Genomic DNA, 18,415 nt, shown 5'->3' on the forward strand with positions numbered 1-18,415 from the left:
AGGGCATAGGGTTAAGATGCGAGACGGGGGGTTAAACCTGTAGGACAAGTGTTTTCCACACGTTGGGGTGGGCGTCTGGATTCTACTGCCAGGCAATATCAACTTTTAAGAGGCATTTACACCAACACATGGATGTGCAGGCAGGGAGTAGAAGGATACGGCTCATGTGCAGGCAGGTAACTAGTAGAGTGGATAAGGGAGAACCAGTGGATGTGTTATATCTGGACTTCCAGAAGGCTTTCGACAAGGTCCCACATAAGAGATTAGTATGCAAACTTAAAGCACACGGTATTGTGGGTTCAGTATTGATGTGGATAGAGAACTGGCTGGCAGACAGGAAGCAAAGAGTAGGAATAAACGGGCCCTTTTCAGAATGGCAGGCAGTGACTAGTGGGGTACCGCAAGGCTCAGTGCTGGGACCCCAGCTATTTACAATATATATAAATGATTTGGACGAGGGAATTGAATGCAACATCTCCAAGTTTGCGGATGACACGAAGCTGGGGGGCAGTGTTAGCTGTGAGGAGGATGCTAGGAGGCTGCAACGTGACTTGGATAGGTTAGGTGAGTGGGCAAATGCATGGCAGATGCAGTATAATGTGGATAAATGTGAGGTTATCCACTTTGGTGGCAAGAACAGGAAAGCAGACTATTATCTGAATGGTGGCCGATTAGGAGAAGGGGAGATGCAGCGAGACCTGGGTGTCGTGGTGCACCAGTCATTGAAAGTAGGCATGCAGGTGCAGCAGGCAGTGAAGAAAGCGAATGGTATGTTGGCATTCATAGCGAGGGGATTTGAGTATAGGAGCAGGGAGGTTCTGCTGCAGTTGTACAGGGCATTGGTGAGATCACACCTGGAGTATTGCGGACAGTTTTGGTCTCCTAATCTGAGGAAATACATTCTTGCCATAGAGGGAGTACAGAGAAGGTTCACCAGATTGATTCCTGGGATGGCAGGACTTTCATATGAAGAAAGATTGGATAGACTCGGCTTGTACTCGCTGGAATTTAGAAGATTGAGAGGGGATCTTATAGAAACTTACAAAATTCTTAAGGGGTTGGACAGGCTAGATGCAGGAAGATTGTTCCCGATGTTGGGGAAGTCCAGAACAAGGGGTCACAGTTTAAGGATAAGGGGGAAGTCTTTTAGGACCGAGATGAGAAAGCTTTTTTTCACACAGAGAGTGGTGAATCTGTGGAATTCTCTGCCACAGAAGGTAGTTGAGGCCAGTTCATTGGCTATATTTAAGAGGGAGTTAGATGTGGCCCTTGTGGCTAAAGGGATCGGGGGTATTGTGAGAAGGCAGGTACGGGATACTGAGTTGGATGATCAGCCATGATCATATTGAATGGCGGTGCAGGCTCGAAGGGCCTACTCCTGCACCTATTTTCTATGTTTCTATGTTTCTAGGTAGGATACATTTAGATTGGCATCATAATCGGCACAGACATTGTGGGCCGAAAGGTCTCTTTCTGTGCTGTACTGTTCTTTGGAATAAGGCCCCGGTAAATGTAAAAAGAGTGCGGGACACGGATCCAGGTGAATGTCTAGAGCAGGAACGGGTGCCCCAGCGAGTAGGAAGGGGACGCAGGGACGGGGCCCGGCGTGTGGTCAGGGTAGTCTTCCGCTGGGAGCCACAGGTGCTGCCTTCCAAATGGCATTAGTTTGCAAAACACGTGTATCCGTTTGCCTCGTCTCCTTCTTTCAACAGAGTCCGATGGAGAACCATCAAGATATCCAGATAGTCAGATCGTGGATTACCAGAATTTCACAAATCCCTAAAGGCAGGTATCTGTGATCGAACATTAGAAGACAGCGGCACCCACGAAAGATCACGGCATCGCAGTCTGCATTGCAAGGACCAGAGCAAACGTATCACCTTTACCTTTCAAGTTGGACTTTAAAAACGAGTACAACCGCTTAATTCACCAGTTAGAGTTGAGACCAACCTTAAAATAAGCAACCCATGCACCGGAAGGATAGTTCACTGAAAGAACACCTCCTCCCATCCACTGACATTAACCCCTGCCACGTTATTCCCAATAGCTTCAAGACGTTTATTACGTGTCCTACCATTATGGCCCTTGACATACTTCAGTTCCACCAGTTCCCTAACTCTACCTAACTCTAGAAATATTACTCTCGCATATCTATAAAGGACATAAGGTCTTTTTTTTTAACGCTGACTTTTTTTTTTGTCCGGGTCCGCGCCGCCCAGCGATCCCCGCACTATCCTACACCCACTAGGGACAATTTTTACATTTGCCCAGCCAATTAACCTACATACCTGTACGTCTTTGGAGTGTGGGAGGAAACCGAAGTTCTCGGAGAAAACCCACGCAGGTCACGGGGAGAACGTACAAACTCCGTACATACGGCGCCCGTAGTCAGGATCGAACCTCCGGCGCTGCATTCGCTGTAAGGCAGCAACTCTACCGCTGCGCCACCGTAATGAGGAACAATTTAGGGATATTAAGGAAAGGCCCCTTTGCGAAGCCTGCAATAGAAAAGACCATCACCAACACTAATTGGGAGATATAATATATTTTTGGCAAACTTTCTGGAAACGTCATCCAACCTTGACGACGTGTTTTGCGAAACATCGTCCAAGATTAAAGGATAAAATAAAGATATCACGAACTCTTTAGCAAGCTTGGGTTTCTGAGTAGGTTTAAGCCTGGTCTTGTCTAACCAGATGGCTAATGGCTAATATCCACATATTCTTCAAAGGATCGCACTCTATGAACGCTAAATCTAATTTATGGATTTCCCAACGACTAATCCTATTATCGGTAAAGGTTTTATGTTTGGCAGACAAAAACAATTCAGCAGACTTACTCACATTTATTTGGAGAGTCTTAGCATAGAATTCCTCCACAATCTTGAGGTTGCGACGCATCCCCTTAAAGGTCCCACTGGCCACAGCCACATCATCTACGCACCCGGTGCAAAGCCGCACCAGAGGTATCACAACCACTTAGTTCCAAACCACTACTCGCTCTAAGGAACACGACACCATGTCCATAACACAATGACAAGGAATAGAGGAGAGAGTTAACTTTGTTTCACTCCCTCCTAATAGGCCTCTACTCTTCCTATCCTCAACAACCGTGATGAAATTGTGCAGAGATCTCTTGGATTTGGACTCCAGGACACCTCGTGGGGATTGGAAGGTTAATTGGCGTCGTGAATTGCCTGTAGTGTGCAGGTGAGTGGTTGAAACTGGGGGAGTTGATGGAAATATTTGGAGAATGAAACATGGGTTGGTGTCAATGGGTGGTTGGTGATCGGCACCAACTCGGCGAGCCGCGCTGTATCGCTCTGTGATTGGAGCATTTACATGGATCCAGTCATACCGATTCTTACTCCGGGTTTCCCAGAGGCTGCCTGGACTGTGGATAACAACAATCCTATCTCTTTTATTCAAGAAAAGTTATTGCCAGCCATCCGTCATTGAGTGAACTCTAGTCTCTGGTTCCGGCCGGACACAGCCACTAGCCAGCCATCAATCAACTGGAGAGAAGGATGCGGCCTCTCCTTACCCCCGTCTCCCCTCCATTCGCGGTCCCCTGCGCGGTACCAACCCGCAGTCCCGGACCCATGCTCTGGGTCGGCTGGAGCCGGGTCTCTGTCCGAGGTGCTGAAACTCGGTTCCGAAGAGACAGTCCCGCAATAAAACGCAGTGGAAAGAAGCGCGGCGTCTGAACAACCCTCGGCGCGTCCTACAGCTATCATCCGGGGGAAAGTCTCCCGGGACTGTAATGAGTCTCCCGGGACTACACTGCTTCGCACCTGGCCTGTAATGCTCCACAGCCCCCTGGCTCAGCACCGTCTTTTCCGGAGTCTGTTAAATAAGTAATAATGATTGATCACAATAATAACAAAGGAAATCTGTGAACAGGAGGCCATATAGTTCCCGGGGATCCACAAGATCATGGCTGACCCCGGCACCATTCTCCCGCCCTGTCCCCAAATCTCTTGATTTCTTTAATGCCAGAGTATCGATAGAAGATCTATGAATTTCAACGTTGAATGAATCCAAGGTCCGAGGGTCCACAGCTCTTCTGGGTTGGGAATTTCATAATATATTCAGTGTCCGATGAAGAAATGTTCCTCTCATTGGTTCTAAACTGTTTAACCCTTGGGTTAGGTTTATTATTATCACACATAGCGAGGCACGGTTAAAAGCTTCAGTTTGAATGCTATCTCAACATACCTAACATAGTTGTAATCAGTTTAAACTCGTGCGAAAGATAGAGCAACGGGCGAGATACAGAGTGCAGAATATCGTTTTCAGCATCAGTTCCCTACATAAAATCCAATGTCCTCAATGGTGAATCGAACGGTATCTTAGCTTTAGAGAAGGACCGTTCAGATAACGAAGAAGCTGTTCCTGTGTCTGGCGTTGCGTGCTTTCAAGCTTCTCTACCTTCTGCAGGACGGGTGCAGGGAGAAGGAATGACCAGGGTGAGACGATTATCGGCCCTTATTCTGATTCGAGACTCTTCAGCCAAGTGAAACACCCCCCATCATCAACTCTGTCCAGGCCTCGAAGGATTGTGTTAAATTGAAATGAAATCACCTCAAATTCTTCCAAACTCCGGAAAGTGCAGTCTGAGACCGCGAAATCTCTCCTGGATCAACCTGGTGAATCTTCGCTGCATTCCACCTATTGCTAGTACGTCCTTTTGTTCAGATGAGTAACATTCATGCCAGGCTGATCCGAGGTGGAAGGCACATGGGACACCCCCACGGTGCCATGATATACTGAATTCAAAATTGGTTTTGTCACAGAACACAGGGGTTATTTGGAGGGGGGGTGATGTGCTATGGAAGTGAGGAATGTTGTCAAAGAATGCAACAGGATACACACCAGTTGGAAATATTGGTGGAGGATTGGCAGATGATGTTTAAGCCAAAAAAGTGAAAAGTGTTGCATTTTGAAAGATGACATGTAAGAAGGAAATGTACAGTAAAGGGCACAACACAGTAAGGACATTGAACAGGGGGGTCTTGAAAACGGCTGAACAGGTAGATAGCGTGGGAATGAAGGCACCACATTCTTGCCTTCAATAGTGGGGGCATTATGTGAAAAAGCCGGAGGGTAACGTTGCAGATGTACAAAACGTTTTTTGGGCCACATTTGGAGTATTGCGGGCAGTTCTGGTTTCACTTCACAGGAAGGTTGTGGAGATTCTGGAGAGGGGACAGAAGTGGTTCGCCAGGACGATGCCTGCATTAGAGACTATTTGCAATCAGGAAAAGTTGGACAGACTTTCATTGTTTTCGCTTGGGTTTATATAAAGATGAGAGGCATAGGTAGGTCAGGCAGCATCACAGGAGAGAAGGAATGGGTGACGGTTCGGGACCCGAAACGTTACCCATTCCTTCTCTCCTGAGATGCTGCCTGACCTGCTGAGTTACTCCAGCATTTTGTGAATAAATACCTTCGATTTGTACCAGCATCTGCAGTTATTTTCTTACACTACCAGAGGCATCGAGGTCAATCTACCAGAGGTCGATTGTCAAAGTCACTAACGTTAGGGCGGAAGTGGCAAATACCAGAGGACGTAGCCTTAAGGCAAGATTTAAGGAGTTTTGATGGCAAGTTATTTTCCTACAGGTGCGTGAAATATGCTGCCGGGGAAATACTGGCAGTCCACGCTAGTGCATGAATATTCCCAACCCCTTGTTGATCAATTTCCCGCTTGGGACCCGACCGAAAGACCCTCTCAAAATAAAAAAAACCCCACATTCATTGGATCCCCTTATCCGTTCCACAAGTCACGCCACCAGAACACCATTAGGCGTGATTCCTCTTCATAAATCCTCGCCCATCCCGCTCCACTATTTCCCATTTTTTTGGGATTTAAGGGCGCTGCGGGACCCTTACGTACTGAAAACAATGGTCATTGTCGCCGAACTCAGATCGAAGTTCGGAGTTGGAACGATCCCCCTCTCCCCGAAGCTCCAAGCCACGACCTTGTCCCGGTGCGACAGAGCGTGTGCCTAGCCCGGCCCAGGACGGGCCAGTGTGAACGGAAAGGACCGGTCGTTCGGGATCCTTAATCAGATTCAACGAATATTTAATGACCTGATTAGAATTGCTTGAGTATTCAGAGAGTAAATTATTTCAGTTTCCATAGACACCGGTCCCCGAGTTGTTCTTTCTTCTGCAGAAATGGGTCAAGATTGTGCAGGTCGGGAGCCTGATTAACATCGGCTTGGCGCCCTGGTTAGTCGGTGCTCGGCTCTGTCCCCGTCCGCCCGCCCGCCGGAGGATCAGGCTCAGGTTCAGGTTCAGGGCGGGCGAGCTGCGCAGATCTGATTACAGATCCCGGCTTAAAGCTGCCGCGCTCACCTTCTCCCAAATCTCTTTAGAACGAGAAGCCCAGGGTTGGACGACGGAGTGTCCCTGGAAATGAGTCCGTGATCCAGGAGCAGGGACCACCTCCCCATTCATCGCGGGGACAGAGGCTGGTGGCCGGGGCACCGTTGATGGGCCTGGTCTAAATTTGCAACATTGGACATTGGAGCGTTGAGGAGCGGAGGCGAGATGTTTCCGGGGCGCAGGAAGAGACTGAGCCGGAGCCGGGTAGTCTTCCTGTTCGCAGCGCTGATCATTTGCTCTCTCTCGCGGTTCCCCATCGGATCCTGGCCGGGATCAACGCAGTGGGGAGCGGGAGCCGGAGGCGCCTCCTTCCCTTACAGCAGAAGACTACTGCAAGTCACATCTGGCAGCGCGCACAGCGAGCTCTCCAGCACCCAGGACCCGCACCCCGGACTCTCCGGGACTAGAAGTACCGACCCCGGGCTTCCCACGACCAGCAGTCCCGACCCCGGTCTAGCGGAGACCAGAAGCGTTCACCCCGGGCTCTCCCAGACCCCGAATTCCCATCCCGGCCCCGACGGGACTAGCACCCCCAACCCTGGTCTCACCCGGACCAGGAGCCCTGGGCCAGAGATCCTCGGCTCCAACAACCCGTTAACCAGAGACTCTACCAAATGGCCCCCATCACCCCTGGCTCCTCCCAACCAGACCATCAGCAGCGGCAGCGAGAGTGAAGCGGCGGCGTCGGAGAAGCCCAGACTGAAGGGATGTATCCTGGTGGGCAACGAGATCGTGCCGGCGCCCACGGCCCTGGCACCGGGCGGCAGCGGAGGGGTGGACCACAGCGGGGGGGTGGACCACAGCGGGGAGCCGCCGCTCAGGCACACCAAGGGCGAGTACCCGATGGATTTGTTCAGCGTGGAGGAGCGCCGGCAGGGCTGGGTGTTTCTCCATGTGATGGGCATGGGTTACATGTTCATCGCGCTGGCGCTGGTTTGCGACGAGTTCTTCGTGCCGTCCCTGGGCGCGATCATTGAGAAGATGGAGATCTCGGACGACGTGGCGGGGGCGACCTTCATGGCCGCCGGGGGCTCGGCGCCAGAACTCTTCACCTCCCTCATCGGGATCTTCATCTCGCACAGCAACGTGGGCATCGGCACCATCGTGGGCTCGGCCGTCTTCAACATCCTCTTCGTGATCGGCATGTGCGCCATCGTCTCCCGGGAGATCCTGCACCTGACCTGGTGGCCGCTCTTCCGCGACGTCTCCTTCTACATCATCGACCTGCTGATGCTGATCGTCTTCTTCCTGGACAACATGATCCGCTGGTGGGAGAGTCTGTGCCTGCTGTTCGGATACCTGGCCTACGTCAGCTTCATGAAGTTCAACGCCGAGATCGAGCAGTGGTTCAAACGCAAGGTCACCAAAAACAGCAACGTGGTGAAAGTCATGTCCATGCTCAAGGTGAGGCCGCATCGGCTCCGGGCGCCTCCTCGCAGCAGCGGGTCCCGGCGGCTTCTTCCTTCCCTCCCCGTCCAAGGTCCCTGTGGCAGACTGACTGGTAACTACAAGCAGACGGCTTCCAATGCCCCGGCCGCCTGGAAGTGTCAGTGTGAGTGAGATTGAGCGTGGGTCAGTGAGACTGTGTATCAGTGAGACTGAATGTGTATCAGTGAGTGTGAGTCAGTGAGACTGAGTGTGTTTCAGTGAGACGGTCTGTGTGTGGGTGAGACTGAGTGTGTACCAATGAGACGACGTGGGGGTGTCAGAGACTGTGTGTGTGTGTCTTAGTGAGACAGAGTGTGTATCAGGAGACTGTGTATCAGTGAGACTGAGTGCGTATTAGTGAGACTGTGAGTGTGTGTCAGAGTGACTGAGTGTGTATTAGTGAGACTGAGTGTTTTCTCAGTGAGACTGTGTGTGTGTGAGACTGAGTGTGTATCAATCAGTGTAACTGGTGTGTATTAGTGAAACTGTGCGTGCAGAGACCACAGAGTGAAGTGGAATGAAGAATTTCAGTGGCATGGAACAGTATGCTCAGGTCCGCCCCTGCAGTCTGAGCGTTAGTTCTCCACTGGTACACTCATATGCGAGAAGTGCAAGAATCGCTGTCTTATCTAAAAAAACTGATAGGGTCCCTGGATGTTGGGAAGTGAAAATACGAAATGACGGGGGCGGGGAAAGGTAGACGGGGGTGGAAGAGCAGATCAGAGTCACAACGGGAGGGCTGAAAAGAGAGGGGTGGAGAATATGTGTGGTAATGGGATCTTGTTGGAACTGACAGAAGTTGCAAACAAAGTAAGCCACACCACTGCATTAGAATAAGAGTGCAGACCAAAATAGGACTGAAACAAGGACTGCTCCTTGTCTCCCACAAGTAGCTCAGGCAGTACAAGTTCACATCACTTCACCTTTAATTTGGAGATAGTGAGTGGAGTTGAAGGAGAAGTAGTTAATTGTGGGGACAGATTCAGAAGGCTCTCAGGCCCTTCAGGTCTGTGATGGAGACAAAGAGTGATTGGACATCCATGGTGAAGATGGGCCAGTTGGCAAAATGGTGGAGGACATTAGAAGTCTCACAGATGCCAAATACAGAGCACCATAGGGGTGACTCTGGGCTTCTAGTTCCCTGTCACCAGCATTCTCCATCCAGATTGTTCAATCTCTGGCCCAAGCTTGAGGAACAACACCTCACCTTCCACCTGGGCATGTTGCAGCTCTTGGGACTCAACGAAGAATTTAATTATCTTAAAAAACTTGCTTTTCTTCTGTATCAGGACTGGCCAGCTCTGCTGTAAGGTTTCAGCTGTAATATCAGCATGTTCACTGTTCAAGTAGCTGGCCAGTTCCAGCATTCTTCCGCAAAGGGAAATGTAAAAAATCAGAACATGCTGGAAACACACCGCAGCTCAGGCAGAATCTATGGAAGAGAAAAGCGAGTTAATGAGTCAAGGTCAAAGAACTTGGTCAGAAATGGGAAAGTGAGGATTTGGGTTGTTGACTTGGTCTCCCTCTTTCCCAGTTAGAACAAAGAGCTTCAACCTGAACACACAACTCTGTTTCTTTTTCCACAGATATTGCTTGACCTGCTGGCTATGTTCAGCACTTATTTCATACAGTTAATATGTTGCTTCATCACTCTACAAATCTGCTCAAGGACCTCCCTTTTCCAGCTACATGCATTGTTCATTTCCTGCAAAGGTGTGGGGTACTTTTGTTAAGCAGGCATAAATCCCATGCCCAAGGAGTCAATTATTCTTCCTCTACCCTTTGTTCTTTCAAACTACTTTATGTCTAAAGGTTGGAATTACACATTGTTATGTTGGAGAGAAGTTGAGCTGGAACCCTGGCTGTTCCAACAGATGGCTTTGGTGACCTCGCTTCCAACTCAATCTCCACGACAATGTGTTTGATAAATTCCAACAATGAACTCCTGATCTGAGTATACTTGCAAATTGTTTCTCAACAGCACACACACTTTAGAGCAACCAGAAAATTTGTATGCCATTGAAATTATTTTGCAACCTCCATGCACACTGCTCATTCAATTCAGTCAATAACCACAGTCTGCTGACAGTCTCAGTTATTAGTAAATTACCTTTTCTTTCAAATAGTTCCCTTGTCATGGTAATGACATGAGTTGCAGACAGGAAGTGTCCCAGGCTGTGACAGGGTTTGTCTGCTATCTTTCCTTGAGTAACCTCCAGCGGTAGCTCATCTCACAGGGACTGTTCATAATTCACTCTGATTAATCCTGTGTTACCTTGACCCATTTTAAACTTATTGCTGTGGAGCTTTGCACGAGCCTGTGAAAAAGGGAGAGATTAAATATTGTGGATACACACGGGCTTAATTTTACGTATTTAGTTCACCATACCAGTTATTCACATTTTGTGTAAAATACCACCCTTCCATTTACCTAAAAAAAGAAAGCATGACCATTGTGACCACTCAACCATCTGGAAATTGTCCACCCATTTAACAGCTTGTAGTGATGTGCAGAAAACTTCCCCAACTAAAGATTGCAAAGACAGAACCCACTGCATCCAGGAAACAGCCTGGAATCTGGAGCCAAGAACAGACTGGGGGAAGTACACAGCAAAGGGATGGTCAACCGTTTGGGTCAAGACATTGCATTAAGACTGACAATGTAGAGGGGAGATGGCTGATATAAAGTGGTCAGATAGACGATAGGCGGAACCAGTTAAGGGATGATGATGGCCAAATGGAACCAGGAGGGGGAGAGAGATGAATCTTGGTAATGAGGGAGGAGAGGGGGAGGGATGAAAAAAGTGAACAAAGGGAGAGAGACCCTGTGTGGACTGGAAAGAGTGAGAAAGAAACAAAGTAGGGTCAGGGATCCTTAAATTGAAAAATCAACATTCATACCATTGGGCTGTAGGCTCCCCAAGTGGAATATCAGGTGTTGTTCTTCTTGTTTGCATTTGTCCTCATCCTGGGTGTGAAGAAATGTGGGTGTGGAAAACTGAGGAAAGGTGGGTGTGGAAATGGGAAAGGAAGTTGAAATGAGATGTAACTGGAAGCTCAAGATGTCAGCCGTCAGGTCAGGTCCACCGTGTCCAGTCTGCACTTGGTCTCACCAGTGTAGATGAGGTCACCAAATGTAATCGGCCAGATTAGAGGAAGTCCACTTGAATCTGCCTCACCTGGAAGGACTTCATTTTCTTTGGATGGAGGTTGGAGAGGAGATAAGGAGACAGGTGTTGGACCTTTTACCAGGTGAATTTGAGGGTAGGGTTGGTGGAAAAGAGGGTAAAATCCTAACGAGTACAGGAAGCAGCAACAATGCAGCAGAGAACATCAGTGTAGCAGAGAACGAGTTGGGGAAAGGTACCAGAGTAAATTTGGAACAAGGACTATTCCCTGTAGCCACTATAAAGACTGGTGCAGCTGGGGGCCATGCAAGTGCTCATGACTATTCCTTTGATTTGTGGAAAGTGGGATTAATTGAAAGAGGTTGTTGAGGGTGAGAGCGAGTTGTGCCAGATGAATTAGAGTGTTGGCGGAGTGTTAGTGTTCTCTCATGTGTCTCCATGACCTGCAATCATTGCTTGCCATCCCAACCCCACATTCGTTGGGCCAGCAGAAGAGGGCTGGGCTCACTAACGGCCTGCCCCTCCATTCACACAGCCAGGTCTGAATATCTGTATCATGGGTGGAGTCATAGAAAGGCCCCATCCCCGAAACACAGGTGGTCTTTGACAGGCAGCAAAGATGGGGGTGGAGCTTTGTTTGTAAGTGATTTCAACTACTTTGAAAATGTAATTAAATACTGAAAAAGATTAAGAATTACTTTCTTTTCTGATAAAAATCTAAAATTAATTAAAACACATAAAACACCTGGAAGTAGCTAAAATCATTAAACTAAAACAACATGGTAAAAAATAACTGACCTTCTTCTCTCCAATTAACCAGCAGACGTGACTCAAATCCATCAGTTTGAAGTGGTTTCTGGTTTTCTGCGTGAGAGTTTTGTGCAGATTGGAAAGGGAGACAGTTATGTGGAAAGATTGAAAATAAACACGAAGAAAGGTCCCAAAGAGAAATGTCATCTGTACATTAACCTACACACATCGAACACATGTTCCTCCAGCACTTCAATTTTGTTTTGGCTCCAGATTCTAGCAACAGCAGTTTTTTTGTGTCTCCTGAAAACGATCTTATTATCAAACGTAACTGGAACACTTCCCAAACTGCTCTAGCTTGGTCTCCTACTTTAAGAGTGTCCTCGGAAGCTTCCTCATTGACCAAGTCAATGAGCATCAAGTCAATGAGTCATGATATCCCAGTGTTTAGCTCCCTATTGTTTCTCAACGTTGAAGAACTAAATGATAATAACAGGCTCAAGGTAAAAGTCCAACTAGGCAGATTCCAGTAATTAATACATAGAAACACCATGCAACGTTTTTGGGTTCCTGTAATAAATGGCTTTAGAAAATTTACAAAAGAATTGTGGTTTCATGGACTAAAAGTTGTCTCTACAATCCATCAAGGTCACATTTCCCTATTGATAAGATGAGAAAGGAAATAAATTCTCAGTTTGAATCAACCAGGTTGTTATTCCAATCTAACAGAGTATTTTTAAGCCTTGGACTCCAAATGTCCTCAGCTATGGGGTGTTAGGACACAATGCCCCAATCTCCATGAGTGCTTGTTGGGAACGATTGTAGGAGAAGCAAAGAGAATGAAGACATTGCCTCAGAGATTGACAAATTACAAGCAGGAAGCAATCTGTCTCTCAGACCTCTTCACTAGTCACTAAAATCACGGCTGATCTAATTATAACATCCGCTTTGCATGCCATCTATCAGTGGCAACCTTTTAACCCTTTGCTTATTAGAACCATTTCAGTCTTAAAAATATTCAAAGATTCTCCACCACCCTTTGAGAACAAGAATTCCAAACACACCTGATGCTCTGAGAGAAAAATATTCACCTCCTCTCTATCTTAAATGGGTCCCCCTTTACTTGTAAACAGTGACCCCAAGTTCAAGATGGGCTGGTATCCGTTTGTATACTCTTCATTTTTTGTATAAAAAGTGAGTTTCATTAGCAATTGAGATTGCCATTTCGCACATATAACATATAACATATAACAACTACAGCATGGAAACAGGCCTGTCCGGCCCTACCAGTCCACGCCGACCATTCTCCCTGACCTAGTCTCATCTACCTGCACTCAGACCATAACCCTCCAATCCCCTCCTATCCATATACCTATCCAATTTACTCTTAAATAATAAAATCGAGCCAGCCTCCACCACTTCCACCGGAAGCCCATTCCATACAGCCACAACCCTCTGAGTAAAGAAGTTCCCCCTCATGTTACCCCTAAACCTTTGTCCCTCAATTCTGAAGCTATGTCCCCTTGTTGGAATCTTCCCCACTCTCAAAGGGAAAAGCCTACCCACGTCAACTCTGTCCGTCCCTCTCAAAATTTTAAAAACCTCTATCAAGTCCCCCCTCAACCTTCTACGCTCCAAAGAATAAAGACCCAACCTATTCAACCTCTCTCTGTAGCCTAAGTGCTGAAACCCAGGCAACATTCTAGTAAATCTCCTCTGTACCCTCTCCATTTTGTCGACATCCTTCCTATAATTTGGCGACCAGAACTGCACACCATACTCCAGATTCGGCCTCACCAATGCCCTGTACAATTTCAACATTACATCCCAACTTCTATACTCGATGCTCTGATTTATAAAGGCAAGCATACCAAACGCCTTCTTCACCACCCTATCCACATGAGATTCCACCTTCAGGGAACAATGCACAGTTATTCCCAGATCCCTCTGTTCCACTGCATTCCTCAATTCCCTACCATTTACCCTGTACGTCCTATTTTGATTTGTCCTACCAAAATGCAGCACCTCACACTTATCAGCATTAAACTCCATCTGCCATCTTTCAGCCCACCCTTCCAAAAGGCCCAAGTCTCTCTGTAGACTTTGAAAATCTACCTCACTATCAACTACTCCACCTATCTTAGAATCATCTGCATATTTACTAATCCAATTTGCCACACCATCATCCAGATCATTAATGTAAATGACAAACAACAGTGGACCCAACACAGATCCTTGGGGCATTCCACTAGACACTGGCCTCCAACCTGACATACAATTGTCAACCATTACCCTCTGGTATCTCCCATTCAGCCATTGTTGAATCCATCTTGCAACCTCACTATTAATACCCAACGATTTAACCTTCTTAATCAACCTTTCATGTGGAACCTTGTCAAATGCCTTACTGAAGTCCATATAGACAACATCCACAGCCTTGCCCTTATCAATTTCCCTGGTAACCTCTTCAAAAAATTTAAGAAGATTAGTCAAACTTTCCAAAATGTATTTAACATGAAGGGAATCAAAATCAGGATTTGCCCTATCAGAGTTAATAAGATGAGCATCATTTGTTACAATACATTAAAAATCTATTTGCATTTTGTATCACATTGTTATGGTAATGCCAGCTTGTAATGTCAGTTTAAATATTTTGAGATTTTGTATTGGCAGATTAGACCCAGATTTTACCTGAAAAACCCCCAAAAGAATTGGAAATCTGAAATAAGAATAGAAAATGCAGAAAACCATCAGTATATTATGTGACATCTGTGGCAGAGAAGCAGAACTTGCATTTTAGATTAACACCCTGATGAGCCCTCAGTCTCCCTCTGTTCCCATCTAAACAAAGTCACAGCTGACATGATGGTGAACTCGTCTTCCGCAGACATTTCTTTGACCAAATCTTCACCCCAGACTTTACCTACCAATTTGTAATTGTTGCCTAGGAGTCCCATCGTGATTTCCAGAGCTGTCCATACTAGCCTGTCTCACACCCCATCCTTTGGTATCGCCTGCAGGCATGCTCCCAGCTTGGGTGGAGGCTAATCTGTCTGAATCTTCATAGCTCTCTTCATCCAAAGATGATGCTTCAGGATCCTGCTCTCCTGTCATGGGGGCATTATCTCTCTCTGAATAATATCCCTAAAAATAAATTAAGCAAATTAAGTTTGTACATATTAGAGATTATGTATTCCTCCCATGGAGAACACTTACTAGAATGTATTTGCATACAGAAAACCCCCTGCGTTTGATAATCAAAGAATTGGAAATACAACGTTGAAAACAAATATTGGAAATGCTCAACGAGTCAGGCTGCAGGTGTGGAGAAAGAAACTAGAGTTAATTTTTCAGGTTGCAGACCCTTCCTCAGAATAGGATTCCTTCTCAGTTCTAATGAATGGTCTTTGAGCTGAAACGTTAACCGGTTTTCTTTTCCCAGATGCTGTCTGACCTGCTGAGTTTTTCCAGCATTTTTCAATCATTTACTGAATTCTATATCTGGATCTTATAGAAATATATAAAATTATAAAAGGATTGGACAAGCTAGATGCAGGAAAAATGTTCCCAATGTTGGGCGAGTCCAGAACCAGGGGCCACAGTCTTAGAATAAAGGGGCGGCCATTTAAAACTGAGGTGAGAAGGAACTTTTTCACCCAGAGGGTTGTGAATTTGTGGAATTCTCTGCCACAGAGGGCAGTGGAGGCCAAATCACTGGATGGATTTAAGAGAGAGTTAGATAGAGCTCTGGGGGCTAGTGGACTCAAGGGATATGGGGAGAAGGCAGGCACGGGTTATTGATTGTGGACGATCAGCCATGATCAAAAGGAATGGCGGTGCTGGCTCGAAGGGCCGAATGGCCTCCTCCTGCACCTATTTTCTATGTTTCTATATGTTAGACCACAAACGGAAGCTCCTTTTCAATTCATTCTACGTGATTAAGGAGCTTAATCAGAGGGAGTGAATGTGGTTCATTGTGCCCGAGCTGGCTCTTTTAAAGAGCTTTGCTATTTATTCAAGGAAACAAGAACAATTGCTCCCCCATTAAAAAGTTTCCTAACTTGCCATTTTCCTTGATAGGTACAGCATATGTTGTCAGTTTCGTGTACGAAAGAAAGTGCTAATTTAAAAACAAAATGTAAAGGCCATAGCAATATACTGGTTCTGTCTGTGTAGGAAAGAACTGCAGATGCTGGTTTAAATCGAAGGTAGACACAAAATGCTGGAGTAACTCAGCGGGACAGGCAGCATCTCTGGAGAGAAGGAATGGGTGACGTTTCGGGTCTGAAGAAGGGTCTTGACTTGAAATGTCACCCATTCCTTCTCTCCAGAGATGCTGTCCCGCTGAGTTACTCCAGCATTTTGTGTCTGCCCTCTGGATCTTGTATGTTTCCATTGACTTCCCTCTCACTCTTCTAAAGTCCAACAAATACGAAAGTCATCTGTCTAACCCCTCCTTAAGACAACATTCCAGGCACTGCTTCGTAAATCTTCTCTGAAATGATTCCAAAGCATGAAGTTATTTTAAGATTAGGAAGCCAAAACTGTGCACAGTACTCTCAACTGGTCTTGCCAATGCCCTACATAAGTGAACATGACTTCCCTACATTGTATTCAATTTCTCTTCCCTCTTTTAGCTAGCCTAATTACTTGCTGTGCATGAATTCGAGCTTTCTGCAAATCAAGCACTAGGAAATCAGACCCCCCCTGCATCTCGGGCCACAGGAACCTCTCATCGGCTGAGTAATATGTTCCTCTTTTGGTATTCCTGCTATAATAGCCTCTTTATGTCATTTTTACTTTTACACTTTTTGTCATCAGAAAATTTCACACAATAATTCCACCTGTTATTTATCTAAATTATGAAATGTTGTGGGCTCTGCACTGGTCCCTAGGGCACACCATTCCTTACACCTTGACAACCAGGAAAAAACGAATTTATTCTACCCTGTGCTTCTCTTCACCAACCGATCTTCATGCGATTATGTTACCTCCTACATCATGAGCTTTTATTTTTGATCATAACCTATAATGCAGCCTTCTGGATAGTACATCGCCGGTTTCCCATTAATCCACAGCACCAGTTATTTTTTTCAAACAATTCTAATAACTCAGTCAAACTCAATTTCCCTTCCTCAAATCATTGCCCAATGACCCGGAATTGATTTAAATGCCCAGCTTTAACATATTTAACACCAGGTTCCACATTTTCCAAATGATAGACATTAAACTAACCAGGCTGTAATTTTTGAATAAAAGATTTATATTTTCCATTTCCAATTCAATGGAGCCTTCTCAGTGACCAGCTTATATTGGAACATTTAAAAAAGAGTGCATCAACTATCTCAACAATCACTTTAAAATCCCAGAATAAAGTCTGTCAGGATCAAGAAGCTGATCAGTTTATTGCTCCAACAGATTGTTAAAGCCACAGGCCTGATGATTGTAATTTCCCTCAGTTCCTTGCCTTTTATTTCCCAATATAGAGCTACTTCTGGTATTATTTCTTGTATTTTCTATCATAAAGACTGATCCAATATACTTGTTTCATTCATCCTCCATTTCATTTCAATTACTTATTCCGCAGACTCACTTTTTTATGGGAGCAATTTGTTAACACTTTATTTATTCTCCTCCACCTCCTTGCTAATTAGCCCAAACTCTGGAATTCTCTTCCTGATCATTTACCTCTATTTCCTCCTTAAATGGACCAATTAGCCAAGCTTATGGACTCAAATTTTGCTTGATAACACTCCTGTGAAACAGATTGTGGCACTTTGACACGTGAATGTTCTGTAGCAGGGCATCCCTTGGTTACAGTGGCAGCTCTCACACTTCCATCAGATACATTTTGCGAACTGTTAATAAGAAACAATTAGAATAGAGAGAGGGAGAATTTGAAATATATGTTGCCAAGGGCGCTTGTCAGATGTGGAGAGGATGTTTCCTCCGATGGGAGAATCTGGAATGAGGTGGTTACTGTTTAACTCAAGAGTTCATCCATTTAAGACCAAGATAAGGTGAACATTGTTCATTCAGAGCCTCTGGAACTCTCTTCCATGGATGAGAGAGAACCAGGGATAGATGCAAATGTGATTTGAGGATTTCGTCAATTCAGTGGTTTTATTCCTTCTCCTAATTTCCATTTTGGTATATATTTGCTTCAATTACTGTTGAAAGTTCTTGTTTAATCCCTGACATAAATAATTTGAAATATGTTGGTGTGATTTCTTTATTTAATGTTTAGAAGAAGGAGGGTCTATCACGCGGAGGCAGCACACCCTCTCTACACAACAGCAACCTGCGAAACACCATATTCCAGCTCATGATCAACACACTGGACCCCTTAACTGAAGGTGAGCCATGAGCATCTTGTCACTCATACTGAACAGGTCAGGTCAGGTCAGGTCCCCGTAATGAGATGCAATCTTGTTGTTTGCCGTTACTTATAACCAAGGAGTTATGATTAAAAATTCAGAGCGGCTAAACTTCCCATCAAAAGATTAAGCTAAAAAAAAATCTTTGGTGTAACAGCAAAGTTAGTTCAATGTTAACAAAAAACAATTTATTGTTTTTTCCACAAAGTTCAATGTGCCAAGTGGTCAGCCAGGCTGACTTTGTGAAGGACTCACACTGCACTGGAAAGAGGTTTAACTGAAATTTCAGTGGAGGTTTAACACACCATTAATAAATAGCAATAAATTGTAAAAGATTTTA

The 18,415-nt window shown here is 45.7% G+C and overlaps 1 protein-coding gene across 3 annotated transcripts in view; it reads left to right on the forward strand.

The window, feature by feature from the left end:
• Positions 1-6,192: 6,192 nt before the first annotated feature.
• slc24a1 (solute carrier family 24 member 1) overlaps positions 6,193-18,415 on the forward strand; it is a 33,457-nt gene continuing 21,234 nt past the window's right edge. For all 3 annotated transcript variants that reach the window (XM_078427306.1, XM_078427307.1, XM_078427308.1), the window contains exons 1-2: positions 6,193-7,796; positions 17,946-18,054. In XM_078427306.1, coding sequence (XP_078283432.1) covers positions 6,558-7,796; positions 17,946-18,054 — 1,348 coding nt within the window. In that variant the 5' untranslated portion in view covers positions 6,193-6,557. The remainder of the gene's footprint in view (positions 7,797-17,945; positions 18,055-18,415) is intronic.

The sequence above is a fragment of the Rhinoraja longicauda genome, chromosome 33 (genome assembly GCF_053455715.1).
Source record: "Rhinoraja longicauda isolate Sanriku21f chromosome 33, sRhiLon1.1, whole genome shotgun sequence".
Lineage (NCBI taxonomy): Eukaryota > Metazoa > Chordata > Chondrichthyes > Rajiformes > Arhynchobatidae > Rhinoraja > Rhinoraja longicauda.